Here is a 26,155-nt window from a genome sequence, read left to right on the forward strand (position 1 = left end):
TACAAGGTTTCCCTAAAGCGTGGCCTCTTACCTACCCCCCCCCCCCCACCCTGCATGTGCCTGTGCAATACCTTCAAGTGCAGGACAGCCCTTGCCCACCCCTCCAAAATGTACCTCAACCGCAGGCAGCCCTTGCATCCCCCACAACGCGCCTCAACGTTGAAGTCCAACAGGTGACCCAGGCGAGCGCTACGCAGCGTTACTGTGTACTCACCTCCGAGTTCCCCTCAAAATGCAGCCCGCCATGTACACACCTTGTATGTGCTGTTGTGAAAGACGTCACTGTGTAACCACGCCGACATGGGTGGACGATCCAGCGGGGTGGGGGGGGGAGATGATGTGCAGATGTTTCCAACGTCCGATGCTGGGAAATGTGTCCTGCCATTGGTGGGTGGAATGGTCAATTGGAACCTGGTTTCACAACTCCATGAAACCAATTTTTGGCTTTCTCGTCATGTTGCCTACTCACGCCACCGAACACGCCCTACACCAGCGGGCACAGACAAGTCCACCCATAGGCTTTTCAAGCATAGGTATTTAATCATAGCAGAGGGAGTGTAGAAGACAAGGTTACTTCTAATGTAGAGCACAAGATCAAAGATTTGTGCAATAAATCTATTGTTCAGAAAAAGCAACAATAAGGAGTAATGTTATAGTGTGACAAGACAGAAGACCCCTCACGTCTGCCTAAAAATCTGTTCAAAGCTCTAAGAGTCGTAAAACAACTTTTAAAAAAAAATCTAACAGGAACTAGACATTAAAAGGAAAAAAGGTACAACATTTTATTCAGTTGTAACTTTTGTTGACTAACTTTAAGATCAGGGAATGTGAACAGAGACACTGATGGTTATTGACAGATGTTCATTGTACAGGTGGTTTTAAATGTAGTACTAAATGTGTACCATGTTGTATGAAGTTTTAAGATGAATGTTTTTGAATAATATTACCATTTCTGTGTTTAAATCTGTTATGATGTAGAAATGAGCCCAATGGTTTTCATGTTTACATATATTTGTACCTTGAAAGAACTGAACCTCAGTGTATATATCATGGTAGCCTAACATTGTTGATCAAAGACAAAAACAGAAAAATCTGGAAAAGCTCAGCAAGTCTAACAGCATCTGTGGAGAGAAAGACGGAGTTAACCTTTCAAGTCCGTATGACTCTTCAGAGCTCTGAAGAAGAGTCATACAGACTCGAAACATTAACTCTGTCTTTCTCTCCACAGATGCTGTCCGACCTGCTGAGCTTTTCCAGCTTTTCCTGTTTTTGTTTCAGTCTTCCAGCATCCGCAGTATTTTGATTTTATCATATTGTTGATCAAGGAATCATTTAATCAGTTAAATAAATCAAAAAATCAAAACAAAAGCAAAATACAGTGGATCCTGAAGTAAAAACAGAAAATACAGGAAATATTCAACAGGTCAACAGGAGAGAAACAGAGTTAACATTTCAGGTCAATGACCTACTCGTCAGAACTGAAAAACGTTTGAAATGTAACAGGCTTTAAGCAAATACACAGGCAGAGAAGTTGGGGGTTGGGGGGGGGGGGGGGGGGGGGGGCTGCACTTGGGGTGTGGTGTGGCAGGGTTGGGGGAGAAGGAAAATAAAAGGAAAAATAAAAGGAAAGGTCTGCGATAGGATGGTGGGTAGGAGAGATTCAGTCACAAAAGGAATGATGGTGGTGCAAGGTGAAAGGAGGTTGTAATAAAGATTGCTGTAGGAGAGATGTGGATGTGGATAGGAGAATCACCACCAACAGTTACTGTCTGATAAAATGGGGGCAGAGGTTACAATCTGACATTGCTGAATGAGTCCAGAGGCCTGTAAAGTGCCTGCAAGATGACAGGCCATTTGGCCGTTGGGCTTCAGCGGAACAGGGCAGGGCAGTCAGTATGGGAATAGGAGCGGTAAATTAAAACCACGGGCTGAATTAAAACACAAAAGCAAAACTGCGGATGCTGGAAATCTAGAACAAAAACAAAAATACCTGGAAAAAACTCAGCAGGTCTGACAGCATCTACGGAGAGGGATACAGTTGACGTTTCAAGTCTGTATGACCCTTCATCAGAACTAAGACATCCCCCTCAGAGCAGAACTTCCCAGGATCTGGTGGTTAACCAGGGTCCACAAAGGACCATAGGTTCTCTCTCCATCAGAGAGAGAGACAGACAGACAATTGAGGCACAACTGTACAAGGTGAGGAGACAGGTCCCCATAGACTACCACAGCTGGTAGGTGGATTGAACCCACACCATTGGCATAATTCTGCATCACACGCTAGCCATCTAACCAACTGAGCTAACCAAATCCTATTTTTACTTAGTTCTGTTGAAAGGTCATGAGGACTCGAAGCGTCAACTGTGCTCTTTGCCGATGCTGCCAGACCTGCTGAGTTTTTCCAGGTTTTTGTTTATGTGACCGGTTCCTCCACTCCCCACCCACCCCACCCAGGGTCACATTCCTACCTATTGCACTGCATCTGTAAAAAAAGATCTGACTGAACTGGAACCAGTTCAAACACGGTTGCTATTCTCAGATTAGACCCTCCCGTGAAAACAATCAGGTTCCAACTCGAAACCAGATTTCCCATTATAGAAAAGAAAACACTTTTTTTTTAAAAAAAAAGAATGAGAATCCCTCCGCGAGTCTGCAGTTGGCTCGCAAATAGGGTAAGAGTGAACCTTGCCCAATCCATGCTTCGGAGTTGCTGGGAGCCATCACATGATGACCAGGAAAACTTTTTGGACCAATGCGAGAACTAACATAAGAAATAATTTACTTCCGTCATGGGGAGAACTTCGCATTATCTGAAACAAAAACAGGTTTTAAGTCAGTGGGTGGACAGGGGGACCCGAGCTCACCGAGGTTTGCCTCCGGTGGAACATGACATGGATGCGATGTGGCAGTACCAGTTTCGGATTATTCTGCTAGGCGATTCTACTGTGGGCAAATCATCCCTTCTGAAGCGCTTTACCGACGGCATTTTCAGTGAGGTCCAAGACCCCACCGTGGGAGTGGATTTTTACGCTCGCGTGTTGGAAGTCGAGCCGGGTTGTAGGATCAAACTTCAGCTATGGGACACCGCTGGCCAAGAACGGTTCAGGTCAGTGCGATTCGTTTCGCTTCGGTTCTTGTTTTTATTTTTTTTTTGTGTGTGTATAATATATTTTGGGAAACCAGGACGCAGACTCTTTCTAAAGTCGCGAGTTACGAAACTTTTGCGGTTCCAAGAATAATCATTTTGTCAATACGCTTTCGGAACGGCAGCTTGAAGTTTTGGAACTTTTGCGATATTTCTGTTCCTTCGCGACAAGTTGGTCACCAAGAAACCAAATAGGGAATTCAGGAGAAACTTCATATATATATATATATATATATATATATAAACCCCAGAGAGTGGTGAGGATTGTGGAGGAGCTCGCTACCAAAGGGGTCAATTGCGGAAGCGGGAGAAACATAAAGGAGACTGGAGTAGCAGGTTTTAAACTGTTCGAATTACTTGAGCACAGGCGGGAGGAGGCTTGTTAAACACTGGCAAGGACTGGGTTAGGTAAATTCTGTATGTCCGACGTAAATCTCCAGTAAAACTCCTTTTGCTTTCTGTTCCGAAATATTTCTGTAAAGTGGATACATCCCTTACATTCATCCAATGCTGACAAAAGTTTTTTTTTTCTTAAATGTTAATCTAGCCCTTTTTTTCCTAAAAGTAATAATTCTCTAGAGAAAGCTGGGTGTCACTACTTGTGCTGCATTCAGTGTTAAGGTGTGTTGCATGTTCCTTTGGTTCATGTAAGGTGGGGCATTGTACCAGAAGGGAATAGTTGCAGGTTAGCACTGCATGTGATTAAAGCTGGAAATCAGTTTAGGTGTTTCAATACTAAAGATTCAGTCATACTTATCAATAATTCTTCCAAATCTGCAGTGATACCTGCAAAAGTCAAGTATTTGTAAAAGGGGGGGAAGAATGAATAGCTGCGTTCTAAATGAATAAGCAGTGTTCTAAAGCAGTTCCAATAATAGTATATTCGTGATAAACTGATGTTTACTAAATACGGTGCAGAACCAAACTGAAAATTCAACATTCTGATTTAAACCAATGGCGGATATACAGTATGAATTGTAAGTTGATTAAGATGAAGAATTTCCCCTATAAGAAACTAGACCGTATGTGCTCCGATCACTAGAGTTTTGTCCTTTCTTAATTCATGAAGTTGCCAAACCATTGCTGCTACTCTCCATTTCCTGGTGTTTTCACCAGTACTAGTGTGAATGTCAGAGGGTGTGCACTTACCAGACTCTTGGTTCAAAGTGGGACTAAATAACTGACTAAATAATAATGGATTTTATAGTCTTGGAGAACTAAGAAACTGGAACGAGAAATGCTGGAGGGATTTTTTTTGGTAAATTCTGAGGCGCTGGGAAAATATGGATGTTAGATGGCCACTTAATTTATATAGCGCCATTTTCACAACTTCTGGCCATTCCAAAGCACTTCACACCAGTGAATTACAACACTTTACTGTTATAATGTCAGAGCTGTAGTAGTTAGTCAGTGCATTCAAGGTCCCTCAAACTGCAACGAGATAATTGTCTATTCTACTGAATGGTGCTTGAGGGATATATATCAGCCAGGGCATCAGGTGAACCTCCCTGCTCTTTGAATAATGAGGACAGACAGGCCTCAGGTTGACATGTGATCTGAAAGATGATATCACCAACAGTGCAGCACTCCCTCAGTACTGCACTGACATGTTCAAGATTTTGTGCTCGAGTCAGTGGAGGGATAGCTTGAATCTACAATCCTCTGCCTCTGAGGAAGGATTGCGACCACTGAGCCAAGTCTGGCACTTCGACCTCTCACTCACTAGAGTAAATACACCCATAACTGGAAAAACTAAAGTCAGACCAGAGATTAGAAAAGTCCCTGTTCTGCCTGATTTACATTAGTAGTTTGGCTGAAAGGCTCTAATTACTGCCTCACCTTGAGAAAATGTGGATCAAATGTCAATTTCTGTTAAGCTTGTGGATTTTTTTTATTTGGTTTTCCAGATATGGGCTCACAAAGTGGGACATGAGAAGACTTGCCTCTATCATGATGTTTCTCAGGATGTCCTAGAGCAATTCACAATGAATGGTTCTAAAGTGCAGTAACTATTGTTCTGTAGGCAAAGGTTGCCACCAATTTACCTGTCTGCAACACCCCATGGGCAGCAATGGGATGGGTGGCCAATTAATCTGCTTTTGACTGAGGAAGGACCAAGGGAATTAGCTGACAATTCTTCGGGTTTATAATCTCGTTCAAGCAGTGACACCTCTTAAAATGCAGTTACTCCCTAAATACTGCATTGGAGTATCAGCCTGGATATTGTCCTGTCGTGGGACTGAAAACCAGGTTCAGCAGCAAAAGTGCTTCCAAATGAGCCAAGCTAACAATTTGATTGCGACAGAATCATAGCGTCATAGAATAGTTACAGCACAAAAGGAGGCCATTCAGCCCACTATGTCTGTGCTGGCTCCCTGCAAGAGATTCATTTACCAAATTAATGTAAGTATTGAAACCTGTCAGAATCCCCTGAATGAGAGCAGCAACAACTGAATTTGTATAGCATCCTTTAGCGTAATAAAACATCCCAAGGGACTTCAAAGGAGCATTTTAAAACAAAATATGACCCTGAGTCACCTAAGGAGATAAGAGGCTTTGAGGAGTGTCTAAAGGAAGAAATTGAGATAGAGGGGTCGGGAGTTGTAGGAAGTGAATTCCAGAGCTTAAGGCTCCGGCAGCTGAAGGCATGGCCACCAATGGTGGAATGATTGAAATTAGAGTTGCTCAAGAAGCCAGGATTAGATGAGCTCACAGATCTTGGAGGGTTGTGGGGCTGAAGGAGATTACAGAGATAGAGAAGGGGGTGAGACCATGGAGGAATTTGAAAATAAGGATGGGTATTTTAAATCCCAAGTCGTTGCTTGATCATGAGCCAATGTGGATCAGAGGAGTGATAGGGTAATGGGACTGAGTTAAGATCTGGGCAACAGGGCTTTGGATGATCTCAACAGTGACTAGTCATTCCTCGAGCACAAAACAATTTATGTACTCTATGTACCAATTTTATGCTACTTGTATTAATGAGAAAGTTAAATTATTGCAACAAATCTCATTTAAGTGAAGTAAATATCTGTACCTTCCAGCTACAATAGAACATAGAAAATAGGAGCAGGTGTAGACCATTCAGCCGTTCGAGTCTGCTCCACCATTCATTATGATCATGGCTGTTCATCCAACTCAATAGCCTGCTCCCGCTTTCTTCCCATATCCTTTGATCCCTTTTGCCCCAAAAGCTATATCTAAAACATACAATGTTTTAGTCTCAACTACTTTCTGTGGCAACGAATTCCACAGGCTCACCACTCTCTGGGTGAAGAAATTTCTCCTCATCTCAGTCCTAAAGGGTCTACCCCATATCCTCAGATTGTGACCCCGGTTCTGGACTCCCCCATCATCGGGAACATCCTTCCTGCATCTACCCTGTCTAGCCCTGTTAGAATTTTATAGGTTTCTATGAGATCCCCCCTCATTCTTCTGAACTCCAGTGAATATAATCCTAATCGACTCAATCTCTCCTCATATGTCAGTCCCGCCATCCCAGGAATCAGCCTGGTAAACCTTCGCTGCACTCCCTCTATAACAAATACATCCTTCCTCCGATAAGGGGACCAAAACTGCACACAATATTCCAGGTGTGTTCCCACCAAGGCCCTGTGTAATTGCAGCAAGATATCCCTGTTCCTGTACCCGAATCCTCTGACTATAAAGGCCAACAAACCATTTGCCATCTTTACTGCCTGCTACACCTGCAAACTTACTTTCAGCGACTGGTGTACAAGGACACCCAGCTCTCGTTGCACATTGCCCTCTCTCAATTTATAGCCATTCAGGTAATAATCTGACTTCCTGTTTTTGCTACCAAAGTGGATAACCTCTGCCATGCATTTGTCCACTCACTCAGCTTGTCCAAATCACACTGAAGCATCTTTCTATCCTCCTCACAGCTCACCCTCCCACCCAGCTTTGTGTCATCTGCAAATTTGGAGATATTACATTTAGTTCCCTTATCCAGATCATGAATATATATTGTGAATAACTGGGGTCCCAGCACTGATCCCTGCGTTACCCCACTAGTTACTGCCTGCCATTTGGAAAAAAAACATTTATTCCTACTCTGTTTCCTGTCTGCCAACCAGTTTTCTATCCATCTCAACATGCTACCCCCAATCCCATGTGCTTTAATTTTACACACCAATCTCTTATATTGGACTTTGTCGAAAGCCTTCTGAAAGTCCAAATGAACCACATCCACTGGCTCCCCTCATCAACTCTATAGTTACATCCTTGAAAAATTCCAGTAGACTTGTCAAACTCTCAGGCCTGTAGTCAGATATCCCTTAATGGAAGTCTACAGTTTGAAAACCCCCATCTGTCTATCTAATTGGAGAGCTTTTAAACAACTGTCAAGTGCCTATTCTCTTGGACTAGGACAGAATTTACAGGGAATAGAATAAATTTTCAGTCACAATTTCCTATTTCAAGAATAACAGTTCTTTTAGCAGGGCACATGCTTGATGCATGCAAATCAGTCATTGTCCAGATCTGAGCAGATTTCACTATAGGTGGCACACAAGGTTTTTAGGACTGCCAATGACTGGTTTACTTGCGAGCTTTAGTATGAAGGAATCAGCCCCACAGACCAGTGAATACCAATAAAAATGACCAGGTTTTCAATTCGCTGACTTTCCAACAGTTCCTCAGTGGAAATGGCTGAGTCTGGGGCTCTGGATAAGGATGGTCTGCGATTGCCTCTCACTAAAGAATGGTCAGCCAAGATCACTGCCTGATTCACAGATGCAAAAGCGATTCAGTAGCATCACCAACAATATGTGAATGTAGTGTCTTTAATACAGAAGAAATTGTGAAGAGGGCCAATCAAAGAATGGATGCAGAGCCAAAGAACTGGGTATTGCAGTGGGGGTGGGGTGGGGATGGTAATTGAGGAAAATTTGATCGGGATAGGTTTTAAGGAGGGCCTTAAAAGAGGAAAGGGAGGTGGAGAAACACGGGTTGAGGGAGAGAATTTGAGGATGTGAGACTTGGAGCTGAGGTCATCAGTCAGCACTTTCAGAAGAGGAGGAGTAAAAACGGGAGGACCTTTTGTTTGGTATCGCTATCCCTTCTTGCTAGGATTTGAAATAGATGTCTCTTTGTTTCTCCCAGATAGATATTTATTTCCGAAGTTATAAAATTAGTTTGAGAGACATCAAACATCTTCTGGGTCCCTTTACCTCTGATCTCAATGCGTTTGGGTTATGTATGTTTGTGATACAAGTATGTTGCCTCTCCTGAAGCTATTGATCCTTTGCTGTCATGCCAGTTACCCTCTGATTCCTCAGTCAAGTGATTGTTATTCCTTACAAGTCCTGAAAATGAATATTGTTAGGCTGTTCAATTGCAGGGACTATTTCAGTCCAGCTACTGCACGCTGATACACTTTCGAGAAGGGATCAAGGACAGCTAACATGAATGTTGAAATATTTTTGCCTGAACCAGAGATTAGGCCAATTTTAGAGCTCCTAATGCCATCTGGGCTGTAATTAGTTTACTCAGCAGATTGTGGGATCTTTAAATTCTGTTTTGTTTAAATGATTCACTGGGCGAAGTAGCTGATCCATTTTAAAAGCTCGCTTTAAAACTCAAACTTTGACTGAAAAATAGTAATTTGAAATAGCCTGAGAAAGGGTGGAGAACATTCTATTACTGGGAGCAGTAGTCTGCCAACTGTTGTTACTATTTTCCAATTAGGATCTTTGACTGAACAATCTTTTGAGTATGGTAGATTGTGTGGAAAAAGGCTACTGAATATGTTGTTCCATCTTTTTATCCACATTTGGATTATTGAATGTTATATGAAGATAAAATTAACTGTTTTAATGACTGATAGAAATGTCTGATGGGTCAATGATACACTCCTCATGTAATATGAGACTTGAGTCATACAGTCCAAGGGCTGATCTCATCAGAGATGGTTTGGATCACATGGTTCAGTGAATGGACAAAAATAGTGATGATCCATGGTTCCCAATCCTGATCATTATTTAGCTTCATTGGGATAAAGTTGCTAGATAATTACAAGTTGTTGTTGATCTCTGGAGCGTCAGACATGCGCACCAGGTGAAATAAAGACTTTCAATTATATAGCAACTTTCATCTGCATAGGGCATTGCAAAGTACTTTACAGCCAATTAAGTACTTGTAATGTAGGAAAAGTGGCAGCCAATTTGTGCACAGCAAGCTCCCACAAACTGGAATGTGGTAATGACCAGATAATTTGTTTAAGTGCTGTTGATTGAGGGAGAAATATTGGCCAGAATACTGGGGATAACTTCCCTGCCTTTCTTCAAAATAGTGTCTTGGAATCTTTTACAACTACCTGAGGGGGCAGAGGGCCCTCAGTTTAAGGGCTCATCCAAAACACAGCACCTCTAACACTATAGCACTCCCTCCAGGAATGGAACTTAAACCCACAACCTTCTGAATTAGCATGCTACTAACTGAGCCACAATTGATACTTTAGTGAGAATTAGGCCTCCACAGTTGAATAGCGCCCAATCCAGCCTATTCATTGAGTGACCACAGCACACCTTTTAAAAGCTAGATTAATCAAACATTGCAGGATGACTGTCTGCAAACTGTACCTGACTTGGGCCCTCACCTGCAGGTGATATAGGACAAGGAGGAAGTGTATGTATTGCATTCAAAATTTGACCATCCCTTCAATAGATCTATTTCTTTATGGCCCGTCTTTCGCATTTTTACTTTCTCATTTTTAATTTCTCGTCCAATTTTCTTCCCTCGGTTTCTAAAGATACTGATTCACTCTGGGGTATGTTTCAAAAGCAGCACTCTGTCTTATCAAAATGGTCTTTCTATATGAAACCATCCAGAGAGACAACCTAGCCTGATCTTGTTCTCTTCCCAGATGTTCACTTTGAGCAGAGATCATAACATAGTGATCAGGGGCAAGAACCACTGACTGAATTTTCCCTTTGTCTAGTCTGGGAATATTGAGGATAGTTGCTGGACTCTCCCACTGCAGCCGGGGGTTCGTTCACATTATCTTGGCCAGGGGTCAGTAATTCCTGATCTGTGTGGTTTGGCATTGAACCAATTGTGGTAGCCCTAGTAATGACCTGGGTTATTTCAATCAATTTGGCAGGGATCAGAATTTAAATTAGTGTCTTTCTGATGTGTGTAAAGTAGCTCAGACAGTGCACTGGCCAAATGGCTGGTAGGGCGGGGTTATGACACACGCTGCCCTTTTTTCATAAAATAATTTGTAGACGGACATTGTTCATGTTTCAACCGTAGCTGAACAAACTAAAGGAAAGAGTGTATTTCTCTAGAGGCTTAGTGTTTTGTGTTGTAGAACTTAGTCATAGTTTGGGAAAGTCCAAAACTTAATCTCCGGTGTGTGCCGAATTGGTGGCAGCAAGCCTAGGACAGATGACTTCATGAACTAGATAGAGGAAAGAAATTAGCCCGTGTTACGCCCATGATTGTTTTCCAGTGACCCTCGTTAAGAAGTGCGGGGTTTGTGCACGGATCTCTTTCAGTGTTTTTTGTTGAGCGATAAATATTGGCCAGGGCACCAACGGGAACACCCCTGTGCTTCCTCGAGGTAGGATGTTTTATGTCCGTGAAGGGTGGGACGGGCAGATTTACTTTTTATCCGAAAAATGGCACTTTCAAAACTGCATCACTTCCTCAGTTACTGCACAGAAGTGGCTCTTGAACCCTCCTGGCTTGAAGGTGAGATTGAGACTGAGCCACAACTGACACCCATTATTTGTAGAGTGATTTTGGGATAGAGATGTGAGCTTTCTGTAACTGTGTCTAGTAATTTAGTGTTCCATCAAATACTTCATTTTGTTCCCTGGTGCTGGTAGAGATCCTGCAAAGGTCACCAGCGTCCCGCTTTGCAGGCTGGCATTATATTATTTTTGAAGACAATTGACCTGATTATTATTGAATTGATATTCGATAATATCAATTGATGTTCTAAAAGGGAAGGTTCATAAATTTGAGCAGTGTGAAATCTCCTTTCGTGAGATCGACGCAACCCTTATTTTTGTAGACGGAAGGTATTTTTAATCCCAGCCTTTCTATTCAGCTCTTCCTGTTGGTGTAACACGGCCAATGAGTGACGGGCAGGATGCAAAGTCTTGGCCCTTACGGTGTCTGAAACTGGGTTCTAGATGAACCGGTTTTTGCACAGCAGTCAAAGGCTGTTCCATTTAGGTTTTCTACATCCAGCTGAACAATAAGGCCATCTATAACCAATAAACAATGATATTCAGGCTGATTGGTTGAGGTCATAAAGAATAGGGTTGCTACCTTTGACAAGGGCCAAATTTAACTGGATTATTAAGGCAATCTGAGGCTAGAAAATGGCTGGAGACTCAGATCTGCTGCTGCTGATAATTAATGAGAAGCATACATGTTTAAGATGCAGCAGTGAGTGGAGCAAATTAATTTAATTTATAAAAATAGATGTTTGCCATCCACTAAACCTCCTTTAAAAACCTCTACAAATGTTGTGACGCAGTGGGTAGTGTACCTGCCTCTGAGCCAGAAGCCCTGGGTTCAAGCCCCACCCCAGGACTTGATGGCCAAGGAAGGTGTATTCATAACATGGCCAAACAGTTTGAGTATTAACCTGCAAGTTTCCAAAGCACGCCAATGGTAGATGGGAGAGATTCCTGGTCGGGAGAGATTCCTGGACAGCCATGTGATGGAATGAATGTGGGAGCCTCCACCATCACTATCCATAGCTGCCGACTACAGCATACGTGTAAAAGTGTATGGTGCCAATCCCTGAACAAACAGTAACACACCACCATACCTCTTTACAGTATATTAAATATGACAAATTTAGCTTAATGCAAATTGTATGCCTTTTATTCCACTAAACCTGGAGAATTTTTCCACTCTGCAAAACAGATTTAATCATCCAGGGAGTCTTACTTCTCTTGTCTCTGGTCTCATGCTGGGCAGGAAATGTCATTCATTTGCTTAACACCAGACTCTGAAATAACTGCTTTACTCAAAACTTGATCATGGCAGGAGACTCCCAGGGGGACAGTGGAAATGTTTTAGGGACATCCTCGAAGCATCCCTGAAGAGGTCAGACACCCCTGCTGACCCATGGGAGACCCTGGCTTATGACTGACCAAAATGGAGAAGGCTCATCCGGGAAGACACCGAACACATTGAGGGACTTCGTCAGGAACGTGCAGAGGTGCAGTCAAAGTGCCAGAGAGAGCGCACAAACCTCCAAACACTTCAACTGACCGACCCTTCGAGCAACACCTGCCCCAGAAGATCACACGTTGGACTCATCAGCCATCTCAGAACCCATTGAACCAGACTGGAAACAAGTCATCCTCGATCCTGAGGGACTGCCTAAGAAGAAAGGGGAGGAGAAGATCATGTTGAGTCTTGACTCTGGATTCAGACTGTAACTTTAGCATTGGTACATATTGAAACCCCTTCATAATGACACCACCATTCTGGAATGAGGCTCAGGAATTCCCAAGCAGCTCTGTCTAACACCAGACTCTCTAATCCAAATGCTAATGGTGTCAACCCTGAAGAAGACAGAGGACAGTGTACATGAAGCAACATGTTCTACCATTCTGTACTCCTTGAATGTATTTGTTAATGTGGAGCATTGACAACATCAAACCTTGTTAAAATTATAGAAAGCATTTAAATATTGTGCTCACCAAAAGGAAGTTTTTAAAGAAAATTAAAGGAGTTTATCTTACTGGAAAGTGCAGGGTATCTTGTGAATTTAAAGTGTTTCCAACAATCCCCTTTTATGTTTGTCCATTAGGGAGGCAGAGGAGTTGAAGAAATAATGTAAATGTATAATTTTTATAGTTTAAGAAATGTTTCAATTGCTTGAGCGCTGGGCCACAATTCAGGAACATTTGACCTTTGAATTTATCATGATGCTCACTGCACCAAGTAACTAAGTGCAGCCTGGCTGTGTCTCTTTGGGGGTTTTAATACCTTCTCTATGATTTCCTTGTGCTGGTTCACATCCACGTAGGCAGCAAATTCAAAGACCAGAATTTTAGCATTTTCTGTAGACCAGAATGTTATCTGGATTTAGTTCAAATTTATTATTATTTTTAGTTTTATCTTAAATAAACTGGATTTGAAAAACTGGCCAGCCAAATAGTTGAGGCTCAGACTTAAGCATTCCATTTAGTTGACACATTAAAATTAAATTATTTTGCCGACTATTTAGAGAAAGATACTCGTCCGCTTATTTGAATGCACTTCCTATTAACATTATGCTGCAGGATTTCAAATCTAACTATCAAAATTGCATAACAAAAACAGAATTACCTGGAAAAACTCAGCAGGTCTGGCAGCATCGGCGGAGAAGAGTTGAAAGTACATAAAATAAAATTGCAAAAAGCTATTTTTGAGAAAGAGTTTAACTCCTTTCTTCTCCGCCGATGCTGCCAGACCTGCTGAGTTTTTCCAGGTAATTCTGTTTTTGTTTTGGATTTCCAGCATCCGCAGTTTTTTTGTTTTTATATCAAAATTGCATGCAGCCTTGCTAGAGGAAGGGTTGGAGTGGTAACCTCCAGCCTCACAGCTCTCCGAGATACCTGCCCTTGTCTAATTTTGGCCTCTTAAGCATCCCTGATTTTAACCGCTCTACTATTGGTGGCCATGCCTCAGCTCTGGCATTCCCTCCCTGTGAAGCTCTCTGAACCTCTACCCTTATCTCCTCCTCTGAGACACCCCTTAAAGACCTTTGACCAGGCTTTTGGTCATTTTGTCTTAATATCACCACCTGTGGCTTCATGTCAAATTTTGTTTGATAATACTCCAGTGAAGTGCTTTGGGATGTTTCATTATGTAAAGGCACTATATAAATGCAAGGCATTGTTGTGAAGAAGGGATACGATTAAATATTCTGTGATTTATCGGATTGATCGAGTTGACACTGAGAATTTCTGAATGGGTTACTATGGCCCACTAGTGGATAAAACATTCTGAAAGCAGGGATTCATTTATATTTTCGTGCATAGTTTCAGAAATCCAATACTGGACTGACTGTTTTACACATCCAAATATATTGTTCACTTTAGTTGTTTATATGGTTACAAGTCCAAAATTAAAATTAAAATGCAGCTATTTTAATTAAAATGCACACAATTGTGCAACTTAGATAATGATTTTGAATGGCCTGCGCCCCCACAATGTTCCCAGTAGAGACAGAGGAATTTCTTGACCAGTCCTTTTCTCAAAAATAGTTTTTTGCAATTTTATTTTATGTACTTTCAAGACATCAACTACTAAACAGGTTATATAAGAATATAAATTGGAGCAGGAGTAGACCATTCGGCCCTTCGAGCCTGCTTCATCATTCATTAAGATCATGGTTGATCATAACCTTTGATTCCCTTGCCTAACGAGAATCTATCTACCTCTGCCTTAAAAATATTCAATGACCCCACCTCCACCACCTCCTGAGGCAGAGAATTCCAAAGTCACACAACCCTCCGAGAGAAAAAAATTCTCCTCATCTCTGTGCTAAAAGGACGATCCCTAATTTTAAAACAGTGCCCCCTAGTTCTAAACTCACCCTCAAGAGGAAACATCGTTTCCGTCCATCTTGTCAAGGCCGTTCAGGATCTTGTATACTTCAGTCAAATCACCCTTCACTCTTCTAAACTCCAGTAGAAACAAGCCCAGTCTGTCCAGCCTTTCCTCATAAGACAACCCACTCATTCCTGGTATCAATCTAGTAAACCTCCTCTGAACCGTCTCCAATACATTTACATCCTTCCTTAAATAAGGAGACCAAAACTACACTCGAAATGCAGTCTCACCAATGCCCTGTATAACTGAAGCATAACATCTTTACTTTTATGTTCAATCCCTCTTGTAATAAAGGATAGCATTCCACTGGCCACCTTAATGAATTACTGTACATGCATGCTAACTTTTTGAGACTCGTACTAGAACGCCTAGATCCCTCTGCACCTCAGAATTATACAGCCATTCGCCATTTAAGTAACATTCAGCTTTTTTGTTCTTCCTGCCAAAGTGAACAGCTTCACATTTTCCCACGTTAAACTCCATTTGCCAGATTTTTGCCCACTCACTCAACCTATCTATCCATCTGCAACCTCATGTCCTCTTCACAACATACTTTCCTACCTATCTTTGTGTCATCTGCAAATTTAGTTACCATGTCATTTACTCTCCTCATGTATTGACGTAAATCGTAAAAAGTTGAGGCACCAGCACAGACCCCTGTGTGACTCCACTCGTCACATCCTGCCAATCAGAAAAAGACCCATTTATACTTTCTGCCAGCTGGCTAATCTTCTATCCATGCTAATATATTACCCACTACACCATGAGCTTTTATTTTCCATAATAATCTTTGATGTGGCACCTTATCAAATACCTTCTGGAAATCTGAGTACAACACATCTACAGACTCCCCCTTATCTGCTGTGCATGTTACTCCATCAAAAAACACCATATAGGTTGGTTAAACATGATTTTCCTTTCACAAAACCATGCTGTCTCTTCCCAATTGCATTGAGCTCTTCTAAATGCCCAGCTATAACCTCCTTAATGATCGATTCTAATAACTTCCCATGACAGACGTCAAGCTAACTGGTCTATAGTTTCCTGTTTTCTGCCTCCCTCCCTTCTTGAATAGAGAGGTTATATTTGCTACATTCCAATCTGATCGAACTTTTCCAGAATATAGCAAATTTTGGAAAATTAACACCAGACTACCTCGTTAGCCACCTCTCAAGGCCCTAGGATGTAATCCATCGGGACCAGGAGACTTGCCAACCCGCAGCTCCATCAACTTGCTCAGTACTGTTTCCCTAGTGATTTCAATTTCACTAAGTTCCTGCCTCCCATTCACCTGATCTGCAGCTATTGCTGGAATGTTTTTTGTAATCTCTATAGTGAACGCAGAAGCAAAATATTTGTTCATTTCTTCTGCAATTTCCTTATTATCTACTATTAATTCCCCACTGTCACTCTCTAGAGGACCAACATTCAATCTCTAGGGGACCAAACTCATTAGAGTTTAGAAGAATGAGGGGTGATCTTATTGAAACGTACAGGATTCTGAGGGAGCTTGATAGGGTAGTTGTTGAGAAGATGTTCCCACTAGTGGGGGAACCTTGAACTAGGAGACATAGCTGCAGAATAAGGGGACACTCATTTGAAACTGAAATATGAAGGAATTTCTTCTGAGGGTAGTGAATGTCTGGAATTCTCTACCCTAGAGAGTTGTGGAGGCTACATCACAAGGTATTTAAAGAGGTAGATAGACTTTTGAAATATCAGGGAGTTGAGGGCTATGAGGAGCTAGCACGGAAGAGTAGTTGGCCTGGGGCAGATCAGCCATGTTCTTCTTGAATGGCAGGATAGGCTTGAGGGGCCGAATGGCCACCTGCTCCTATTTCTCATGTTTATGTTCTTATGATGGGCCCAATTTTAACCCATTCAACACGCATCCACTTGTACAGGATTTAAAATCAGGCCCATGATCTCGCAACAGTTGCTATAGTGTATGTTTAACAATGATTATAGGTAAATGCAGTGAGTTATAAGTAGTTATATGGCTCTGTGCTGTAGGGTGAGGGATACTTGATGGGGACAAGCTGGTCAGGGTGTTGATTGGGGGTGGGCGGTGTGGGTGGTGGTGGGAATTGTAAGACTGAGTGGGTGAGCTGCTTCGAGCAGCAGTGGGTTCTTGTGTACTGTAGAATAAATCTCAGCAGGCAGTCCTAGAGCTGCTTGGGTTGTAGGAGTTGGGGGTGGCCTTGGCCAGACCACATGCTGCTCCTCCAGCTCCATGTGCAGCCTGTTTTGTTATTTGTTCTCAGTTGCAGATGTCCTACATGTGCTGAGGCTGGTCGTAGTGGGGGAGGGGGTGGGTTGTTGGATTGTACCACAGAAGACGGTTGGGTCTCCTTGTTTCCTAAAGCAACTATGCTATTTCCAACAAGTTCCAACAGTTTAATTTTCCTGGGTTTAGCAAAGGATGGAAATGGCCCATGCTCCTGATTTCTGTACCATAAACCTGCGGGAAAGAATGTGTGGGGCTGTGCATGACACTGGGTAAGGGCAAAATTGAGCTTGGCTGATACCGACCGTTAGCGAAATCCTGTTGCCAAACGGCTGTGTAGACGTTTGTATTTGGAGGTTGAATAAGCCTGTAAAATTCAGCATGAATCAGCACCTTTTCGAAGCTGGGGGAACAAAATAACTTCGCTCAGTTGATAATCTTATGGTGGAACTCGACCCTTGAAGATTTGGAATGGAGATGAACGTAAAGGAAATTTCTGTCCTGGAGCTTTGATTCCTGATGACGGTGCACCTCTAAACTGCAGTAACAACATGTTGGCAAATGCACTGTGCAGGTTTGTTTGGCCAAGTTATAAACTGCACATGCTACTTTTAGCATGGAGTGCAAGGTGATGCAATTGCCTAGAATAAATTCGCAACAGCTGCTGGGAGCCCATCAAGCAATCTGCAAGAATTTGTTTATGAAACAGGAGAACCAGCAAAACCTTGTGGAAAAGGATCTTGTGTAACGTAAAAGCTTGAGTTTATGCTGCACAATACATATCCAGCCATGTTTAAAGCTGCTGTGCACTGTTCATGGAGTAAGGAACTGGTTTCTGAATTATCACCTGCTGTTGGTACAAAGATCATTGGCGTCATCTTTTCTAGTGAAACAGGAGCACGTCCAACCTCACTAGTAATGCTGAGCACAGAGATGAGGAGGAATTCCTTCTCTGAGGGTCGGAAATCTGTGGAATTCTTTACAGCAGAGGGCTGTAGAGGCTGGGTAAGTATATTCAAGGCTGAGATAGATTTTTAATCAGTAAGGGAATCAAGGGTTATGGGGACAAGGCAGGAAAGTGGAGTTGAGGATTATCAGATCAGCCATGACCTCATTGAATGGCGGAGCAGACTCGATGGGCCAAATGGCCTACTTCTGCTCCTACGTCTTATGGTCTTAGTATACATCATGAATGCTGTGCTGAGTTTCAAGTGCACACTATGGGATGGCTGACCTCGCCTTAATGTGACAGCCCCAGAAATCTTACGGAAGGAAGATTGGAAAGTGATTGGACAGAGCAATGGGTAAACAAGTTGTTTGATGTGTCACTGAATCCTGCTGACTAGAGAAATTGCAAGTTCAAATATATTCTCTGCAAAGTTGGCTCCTCTTAGGGAAGCAAGTGATGGGACTTCAGTTGGTCTCAGAATCCCAAGGATGGGACAGGTTTGGGGGGGGCAGTGAGTAAATTAGGACTGCCTCTCCTAATGTTGCAAAGTATATGTGCGAATGGTAGACGATGACTGGATCTGTGATGCTCTCAGGACCAAATAGCGTGCTAGCCATTAGTGTCTAGGCTGCAGCTTGGCTGAGGTAACAGGAGCTGATGGAAATTTAGTTGATGATGAGCCAGTACCTGGAGAAGAGAGAAAATACTCTGGTGCCAATTGTGGGCAACTGAATACATGTGAAAAGCTCAGTTGGCACTGGGTAACGTTGCCAATAAAGGAGTGATTCCAGCAAAGAATTCACCCTGAGTTTAATAATGTAATCCTTTATATCAATTGCAAGAAGCCTGATCCTTAAGGCTATGTATAATCTAACGTTTCTTTTTAAAAAGGAAGAATTTCATTTATGTAGCGCCTTTCATGACCACTGGGCATCTCGAAGCACTTCACAGTAATGAAGTACTTTTGCAATGCCATCACTATCGTAATGTAGAAAATGTGGCAGTCAGTTTACTCGCAGCAAACTCCCACAAAGAACAATGTGACAATGACTGCATCATACATTTTTTTATGATGTTTATTGAGGGATAAATATTGGCCAGGACACTGGGAATAACTTCCCTGCTCTTCTTCAGGATAGTGTCATGGGGTCCTTACATCCACCTGAGAAGGAAAATGGGGCCAAAAGTTGACACCTCTGACAGTGTGGCACTCTCTCTGTACTACACTGGAGAATGTTTTGATCTTGTTTGTGTAACTCCAGGTTACTTGGAACCCACCTTTTTGGTCCATCACATGTATAAATGGGCTTGAAAAGCCCCCAGTCATTTTTACAAGCTATGGGCCCTGGATTGTCAGAATACGTGAGGTAAGTTTAGTACTTGATGCTGGTGCGTTGCCAAGTGTGTGATTATTTACCACAACTAGACTTTCTAGGGAAGTCACTGAGAGTAACAAGGACAAATACCAGGAGACCACTCTGTCTTGCCAAGGGAAAGGTCAACCTGAAACATTGACTTTGTTGCTTTCACCATAGATGATCCCCGACTGGCTTAGTATTTCAGTCACACTCATTCTGACCTAGCTTCTAAACTAGCCAATAATGATGAGGTGAGAAGCGAAGAGAAAATAATCATATCAGTGCCAGCTGAGTTGGCCAACTTCAGTTTTCTAGACATGAGTAATGACAAACAATCAAAGTCACTGAGTTCACCTGACTATTGTGGGTGTGTCCACAGTCATTGTGTTCATGATGAATCATTGAATTGTTTCTAAACTGTTATTCAGTTAAAACAATGTTGTTGTATTTTCAGATCAATTACTCGATCCTACTACAGGAATTCTGTCGGGGGTCTGTTAATGTTTGATGTGACCAATCGGAAGACATTTGACAGCATCAGGGAATGGCTGACGGAAGTCAATAACCATGTCTATCCAAACAAGACTATCTTTGTCCTGGTTGGGCATAAAAGTGACTTAATGGACGAACGGAAAGTTTCCCGTGAAGAAGCTGAGAAGCTGGCAGAGGCGCTGGATCTGAATTACATTGAGACATCAGCCAAAAATAACACCAATGTCGACATGGCGTTTAGGAAGTTAACAGAATGTATTTATGATTCAATGAAAGTGGGAGAGATTGCACTGGAGGATGGTTGGGATGGAGTCAAACGAGGATTTAATCCACGAGTACTAGAACGGCCAAAGGAGGAAAAACAAAGTGATTGTAATTGCTAACTTGTCTTTGGGTGTAATTAATGAGTCACTACACTTGCAGCATGTATTTGCATCATTTATCTTATTAATTCCCCCACCCAGTTATAAAATGTGGCATTAACAGTGCAAGAGATTTAGAAACCGAGCAATCATTAACCACACAACTTGCTAATAATGGTTGGAGAGGAGGTGCAAATTCCAGAAGCAGGAGTAATTCTTTAAAAGAGGGAATTTGCTCGTGCACTGATATTGTGTTCTTACATCCTACACTGTTTATCAAGAAATTGGATACCATAGATTTTGGCCATCATGGGGACTCCTCATTAAATAGCGACAAGTTTAACGGGAACAGATAGTTTTCTACTCCGAGATACTCGGGCAGTGAAGAGAAGCTCAAAATTGGATATTTTAAAATATCTAATTTCTTTGGCTGGTGCAACCTAATGGTGATAGACAGATAACGGACCCCATTTCCGGGAAGCTCGGGAGTGGACATTTGCCGGGTTTGGGAAATTTACAGATTTTGGGTCATAGGCCTAGCATGTACTTATAATACGTTAAATAAAGTATGGAAAACGAAGAATAAAAGAGTTTTATCCAAATTGCTGCCCAAGGCACCAGCTTCGAATGTAGCTGGATTCTGAGATGCCGGGTATGGGGTCCGGTACCTGTATTTCTGTGTCAATTTGTTGTATGGATGTCAAGAGTTTGGTGTACTTGAGATTCACATGGCCTCAGTGTATTTCTGCCCATTATGTTTTGTTTGTGCACTTTTGGACTTTGGTAACTGATCTGTTAAGCAGCCTTTTGTGACTGCAGAGATTCCATCTCAGGAGAAAGAAGGTAAAACAATAGAACATATACAATGATTAAATCTGTGTAACAAGGCAATACCTGTAGATTTGAAGTAAGTAGAAAAAATATTTTCAAAACCTATTATATGCAACAATATTAAAGAGATATTGGCATCTCCTTCATGGTCAAGTGCTTCTGTACAAGGGAAGAGTGAAATCCGAGATTGAGCCTGATTGTTGTCTGTGCCTGCTGAACTTCCCCTGCATGTGGGAACTGGGCAAGAAGAGGATGCGGTTTCACTGTGATGCCCACTATCGCCACACAGCCTACAAGGAAGAACTTTAAGAATGGCGCCATGGACAAGTCATGGTCATTTACAACACAGATGGAGACCATTGGGCCTATCAAGTCCATACCAGCTCTCCGCAGAGCAGTCCAGCCAATTCCACTCCCCAGCCTGAGCCCTGTGGCCCTGCAGTTACTAAAGGGCTACCAGCCCAAGCCCTATCCATCAGTCAAGGAGGGAAGCAAATTATCAAAAAAAACCAGACATTTATTTTCAAACACACACAATTTCCCTCTTTAACCATGCTCTAGCATTGAAAAATGCTTGGAACGTACCATTTGTCCTTTGTTTGTCTGATTTTTCTTGTAAATTCCATAGGTCAAAACTCGATAGGTTTAATATTGCTGCCGTGCTTTTATAACTTCTCATTTTAACAATATAGCCAGTCCTGGAACTGACCATAAAGACTTGATGTTTATATTCTGCATAATTCATGACAGAAAACCATTCATTTAGTCAAAGGTGGCTTTTATTTGAGAGACATATATTTAACATAACTCATTGTTAAACTTGACATAGGGTAATTGTGTAATGCGTATGGTACATAAATAATTAATGTAAAGATGAATAAACATAATTGGATAACTTTATGAATTGTTTCCAGTCAGGTGTGTTTTTTAGAAACATTAAAAAAAAATTTTTAAAACCAAGTTGATTTGAATAAACTCTAGAGGAATGCTGATGGACAAATCAATAATGGGCCTTTACTGTTGCCGCTGCTCTGATTCTGCCACGCTATAATACTTGTACAAAGGTTAGCCCCAGTAAAAATTGGCATGTTAAAGCTTTGTGAAAGGCTAATTGAGGGAAACGAATGGAATTATGCCGGGTGGAATGATAATAAGGAAGCTGTTAATATCCACAAAGATTTGCAGCGAGCCTCAGCGTTCTGAGGGCAATGCCAATTGCCAATCGTCAGTCTGCCGTAGGGACTTTCCAGGTATCAGCAGAAACAGTTCAGAAGTCCTGTTTTTGAATAATTAACCCGTTACTTTCTGCGTGATGAAAGAACAGTGGGTTGTCAGATTTATTAAAAGTGAATTAATTTTGTCTAGTGCTGTACTCGAACTTGATGTACCTAATGTATTTTTCTTCAGCGTTTTGTTCCTCATGTTTCCTTGGGTTGTCATTGTACTTGGCACAGCATGCTCCTCAGGTGACAGGCCAGCATTGGGCCATGAACAGTGGCACACACTGGTGGGTACAGAAAGCACACTGTTCTATCCTGATGGACCTAGGACCTCTGCTCCAGGTATGGACTCTCCTTTATTCCAAACACTGCAAATTGTACAGGACAAAATAATGGCCCAGAATTGGTACTAATGTGTTCTTATTGCACCATTGCTGTTCCGCAGGTGCCACCAGGGCAGAGCATTTCTTCACTCATCGAGGTCAGCACAGAACGGCAGATATGTACACTGTTTCATTTTTATTGCTTACGGCTGGTGTCCAACATGATGTTGAAGTCAGCCATGAATACAAAACTAAAACACTAGAGATGTTAGAAATCTGAAATAAAAACAGAAAATGCTGGGACATCTCAGCAAGTTAGATCGTACCTGTGGAGACAGAAACTGAGTCAACTTTTCAGTTTGCTGACAGAGATGGAAAAATTCTGCCAGATAAATCTGAGCTGGAGTTATCTACAATGCTTGCTTTGGATGAAAGAGCAATATTAAAGTCAGAAGATTATAAACAATTTTGTTTGTACTATCTACGATTTTCAAAAACTGAACACTCATAGAATGACATTGCAATGTATATTACACTGTTGATTTATTGACCAGAAAAAATACATTATTCAAATACTTAGCTGCTCCCGCTCATTGAAACACTAACCAACTAAACTTTTTGTAGCACGATTAAAGTAGGAAGATGTATCAAGACACTTCACAGGAGTGTTTTCAGACAAACATTGACATTGAGCCACGTGAGATGTGGCCAAACGCTTGGTCAAAGAGAAAGGTTTTAAGAAGCACCTTAAGGGTGGAGAGAGGCAGAGCAGTTTAGGGAGGGGATTCCAAAGCTTCGGACCCAGGCAGTTAAAAGTATGGCAGCCAATGGTGGAGCAATGAAAGCCAGGGATGCAGAGGAGGCCAGGATTGGAAGAGAGTAGAGATCTCGGAGGGTTGTGGGGCCAGAGGATGTAAAGCGATAGAGACGGGCTGAGGCCACAGATAGGTTTGAGGTTGAGAATTTTAAAATTGAATCTCCCGAAGTTGGTGGAGGTCAGCAAGCATGGGTGGTAGTTGAACGGGACTTGTGCAAGTTAGAATTCAGGCAAAAGAGTTTTGGATGAGTTCGTGTTTATGGAGGGTGTAAGATGGGTGGCCAGAGAGGAGAGCATTGGAACTGTGGTTTAGTCTCCACCCAATATCCAGATGTGTTCAGTTACCATCAGGAATCATGGGATTACAGTCAAGAGTGGGAAATTTTTATTCCCCCCCTTATTATTGAGATACATATTTAAAACTTTAGCTTGACTCTGTCTCTGCAGCAGAACATTCTACTTTGGGCTGAGGTGGCCCCTTCAATTGACATTAAAAGTCTGTTCAAGGGAACATCCATGGATTTCTGTAGAGAGGGGCATATAAAACAAATTTCAGAAATGCAGTTATAACCTAGTGGTGTAAACAAAACTTTCATTGAGTTCTCTAGTGTCTTCCAAGGATCTATCCTTGGCCTCTGCCTATTTCTCATCTACATGCTGCCCCTCAGTGACATCATCTGAAAACAGTGTTTTCACTTCTGATACCCAGCTCTACCTCATCACCATCTCGCTCAACTCCTCCACTGTTGCTAAATTATCAGACTGCCTCTCTGACATCCAGTGCTGGATGAGCAGAAATTCTCTCCAATTTCAATATTGGGGAGGGTAAGCCATTGTTCTTGGTTCTTGCTTCAAACTCCATTCCCTAACTTCTGATTCCATCCATGTCCTTGGCAACAGTCTCAAGTTAAGCCAGTCTGTCCGTAACCTTGGTATCCTGAGCTGAGCTTCCAACCTTATTTGTGCCATCATTCAGACTGCCTATTTCCATACCCATGAAGTTGCCTGACTTTGGCCCTCTCTACGCGCATCTGCTGTTGAATCCCTCATCCATATCTCCAAGGCTGAGCAAATCCGGTCCATTTTCTCTGGAGTTTTAGAAGAATGAGAGGCGATCTCATTGCCACGTATAAATTCTGAAGGGAGTTGATGGGGTAAATGCTGAGAGATTGTTTCCACTGGTCGGGGAATCTAAAACACAGGGCACAGTCTCAGAATAAGGGACTGAGCAGTTAGGACTGTCAGGGGGAATCACAAAGGGTTGTGAATCTTTGGAATTCTGTGCCCCAGAGGGTTGTGGATGCTCCATCATTCAATATATTTAAGGCTGGGATAGACGGATTTTTGGTATCTCAGGCAATCAAGGGATGTGGGGAACAGGCAGGAAAGTGGAGTTGAAGCCCAAGATCAGCTACGATTGTATTAAATGTTGGGGCAGGCTTGACCGACCATATAGTCTACTCCGCAGCAAGTCCCGTTTTCCTATCACCCCTGTGCTCACTGACCTACATTGGCTCCCGGTCAAGCAAAGTCTTGACTTTAGGATTCTTATCCTTGTTTTCTAAGGCCTAACCCCTCCCTATTTCTGTAACCCTTAAGTCACAACCCTTCGAGATATCTATACTCTTCTTCTGGTCTCTTGTGCATTTCCAATTATAATTGCACCACCATTGATGCTGTGCCTTCAGTTACCAAGACCCCAAGCTCTGGAATTCCCTCCCTGCACCTCGCCACTCTATATTTTGCTTTCCACCATTACGACACTTCTTAAAACCTAGCTCTTCAACCAAGTTTTTGGTCATCTAAACTGATATCTCTCTATGTAGCTGGTTGTCATGCTTTTATTCAACACTGCTGTGAATGTTATGATATGGCAGGCTGACCAAATCCCAAAGGGAAACTTGGCCAAGCTATCACAACAATTTTACAATTTGTATTTATTACGAGAAGGTATGTACACTGAAGTCAGAAGTAAAGAGTCCACTACCACCTTTGGAGATTTTAAAGATTAAATTAAAACACATTAAAAGAAGAAAAAGTTAAACACACACAATATTAGTTACACAGTTAAACTTATCACAGTTTCCAAAAGATTTCTACTTAACTAGACTCCCAACTACATACATCTTTCAGGCAACAGTCCAAATTGATTCTTAATCTATAAAACATCCAGCAATATTATCACAAGCACCAAATGTTGCTTGAAGGGAGGTATTTCTCAGCTCTTTCCCTTTCACTCGACAATAGAAATCCAAGGCTTTTAACAAAACCTTTCATTCTGGAACAAGCAAACACTTCTCTGGGGTGACTAGAGGCTATTTTTTTCCCAGGTTGGTTTTACACAGTCCTCCTTTCAAGATCTCACATGGCCACATACCATACAGTTTTCAATCTTTCCCTAAATAAATTTTCTCCCTTTTGATCTGTCAATCCCATTGTTTCAACCTTGCTTTGGAAGTTACTTTTCCCAGAATATAAAGAACTCTCATTGTCATTATGGCCAGCACTTTCGGGAATAATATACTTAAAAACTTTGCCTTATCTATTTTGCCAGTTGTAAAACATCTTATCGTGTCCCTTTGAAAATCAAGCAACCTCTTAATGAATCTACAAATGTAACTTCCATTCACACTGCATCTCCTGGGACTTCATCTTAGCTCATCCATCTCCATTTCAAAATGCCTGTTTTTGCACGAAACCCTTTTGGTGATTCAAACCTTGTAGTCTGACTATCTTTAGCTTATTTAAATTAGTCACACACTCAGCCCCACAAGTCTGTTTCACAGCATCCTACAGAAATACTAGAGAAAAAAATATTTCCTTTACATAAAGCACTGGA

At 42.0% G+C, this 26,155-nt stretch overlaps 1 protein-coding gene across 1 annotated transcript; it reads left to right on the plus strand.

The window, feature by feature from the left end:
* The first annotated feature begins 2,658 nt into the window (after positions 1-2,658).
* LOC121291852 (ras-related protein Rab-39B-like) lies at positions 2,659-21,097 on the plus strand. The gene is made up of 2 exons (XM_041213457.1): positions 2,659-3,106; positions 19,726-21,097. The coding sequence occupies exons 1-2, from the start codon at positions 2,790-2,792 to the stop codon at positions 20,144-20,146; spliced, it is 738 nt and encodes a 245-aa protein (XP_041069391.1). The 5' UTR covers positions 2,659-2,789; the 3' UTR covers positions 20,147-21,097.
* Positions 21,098-26,155: the final 5,058 nt, after the last annotated feature.

Source organism: Carcharodon carcharias, chromosome 19 (genome assembly GCF_017639515.1).
Source record: "Carcharodon carcharias isolate sCarCar2 chromosome 19, sCarCar2.pri, whole genome shotgun sequence".
Classification (NCBI taxonomy): Eukaryota; Metazoa; Chordata; class Chondrichthyes; order Lamniformes; family Lamnidae; genus Carcharodon; species Carcharodon carcharias.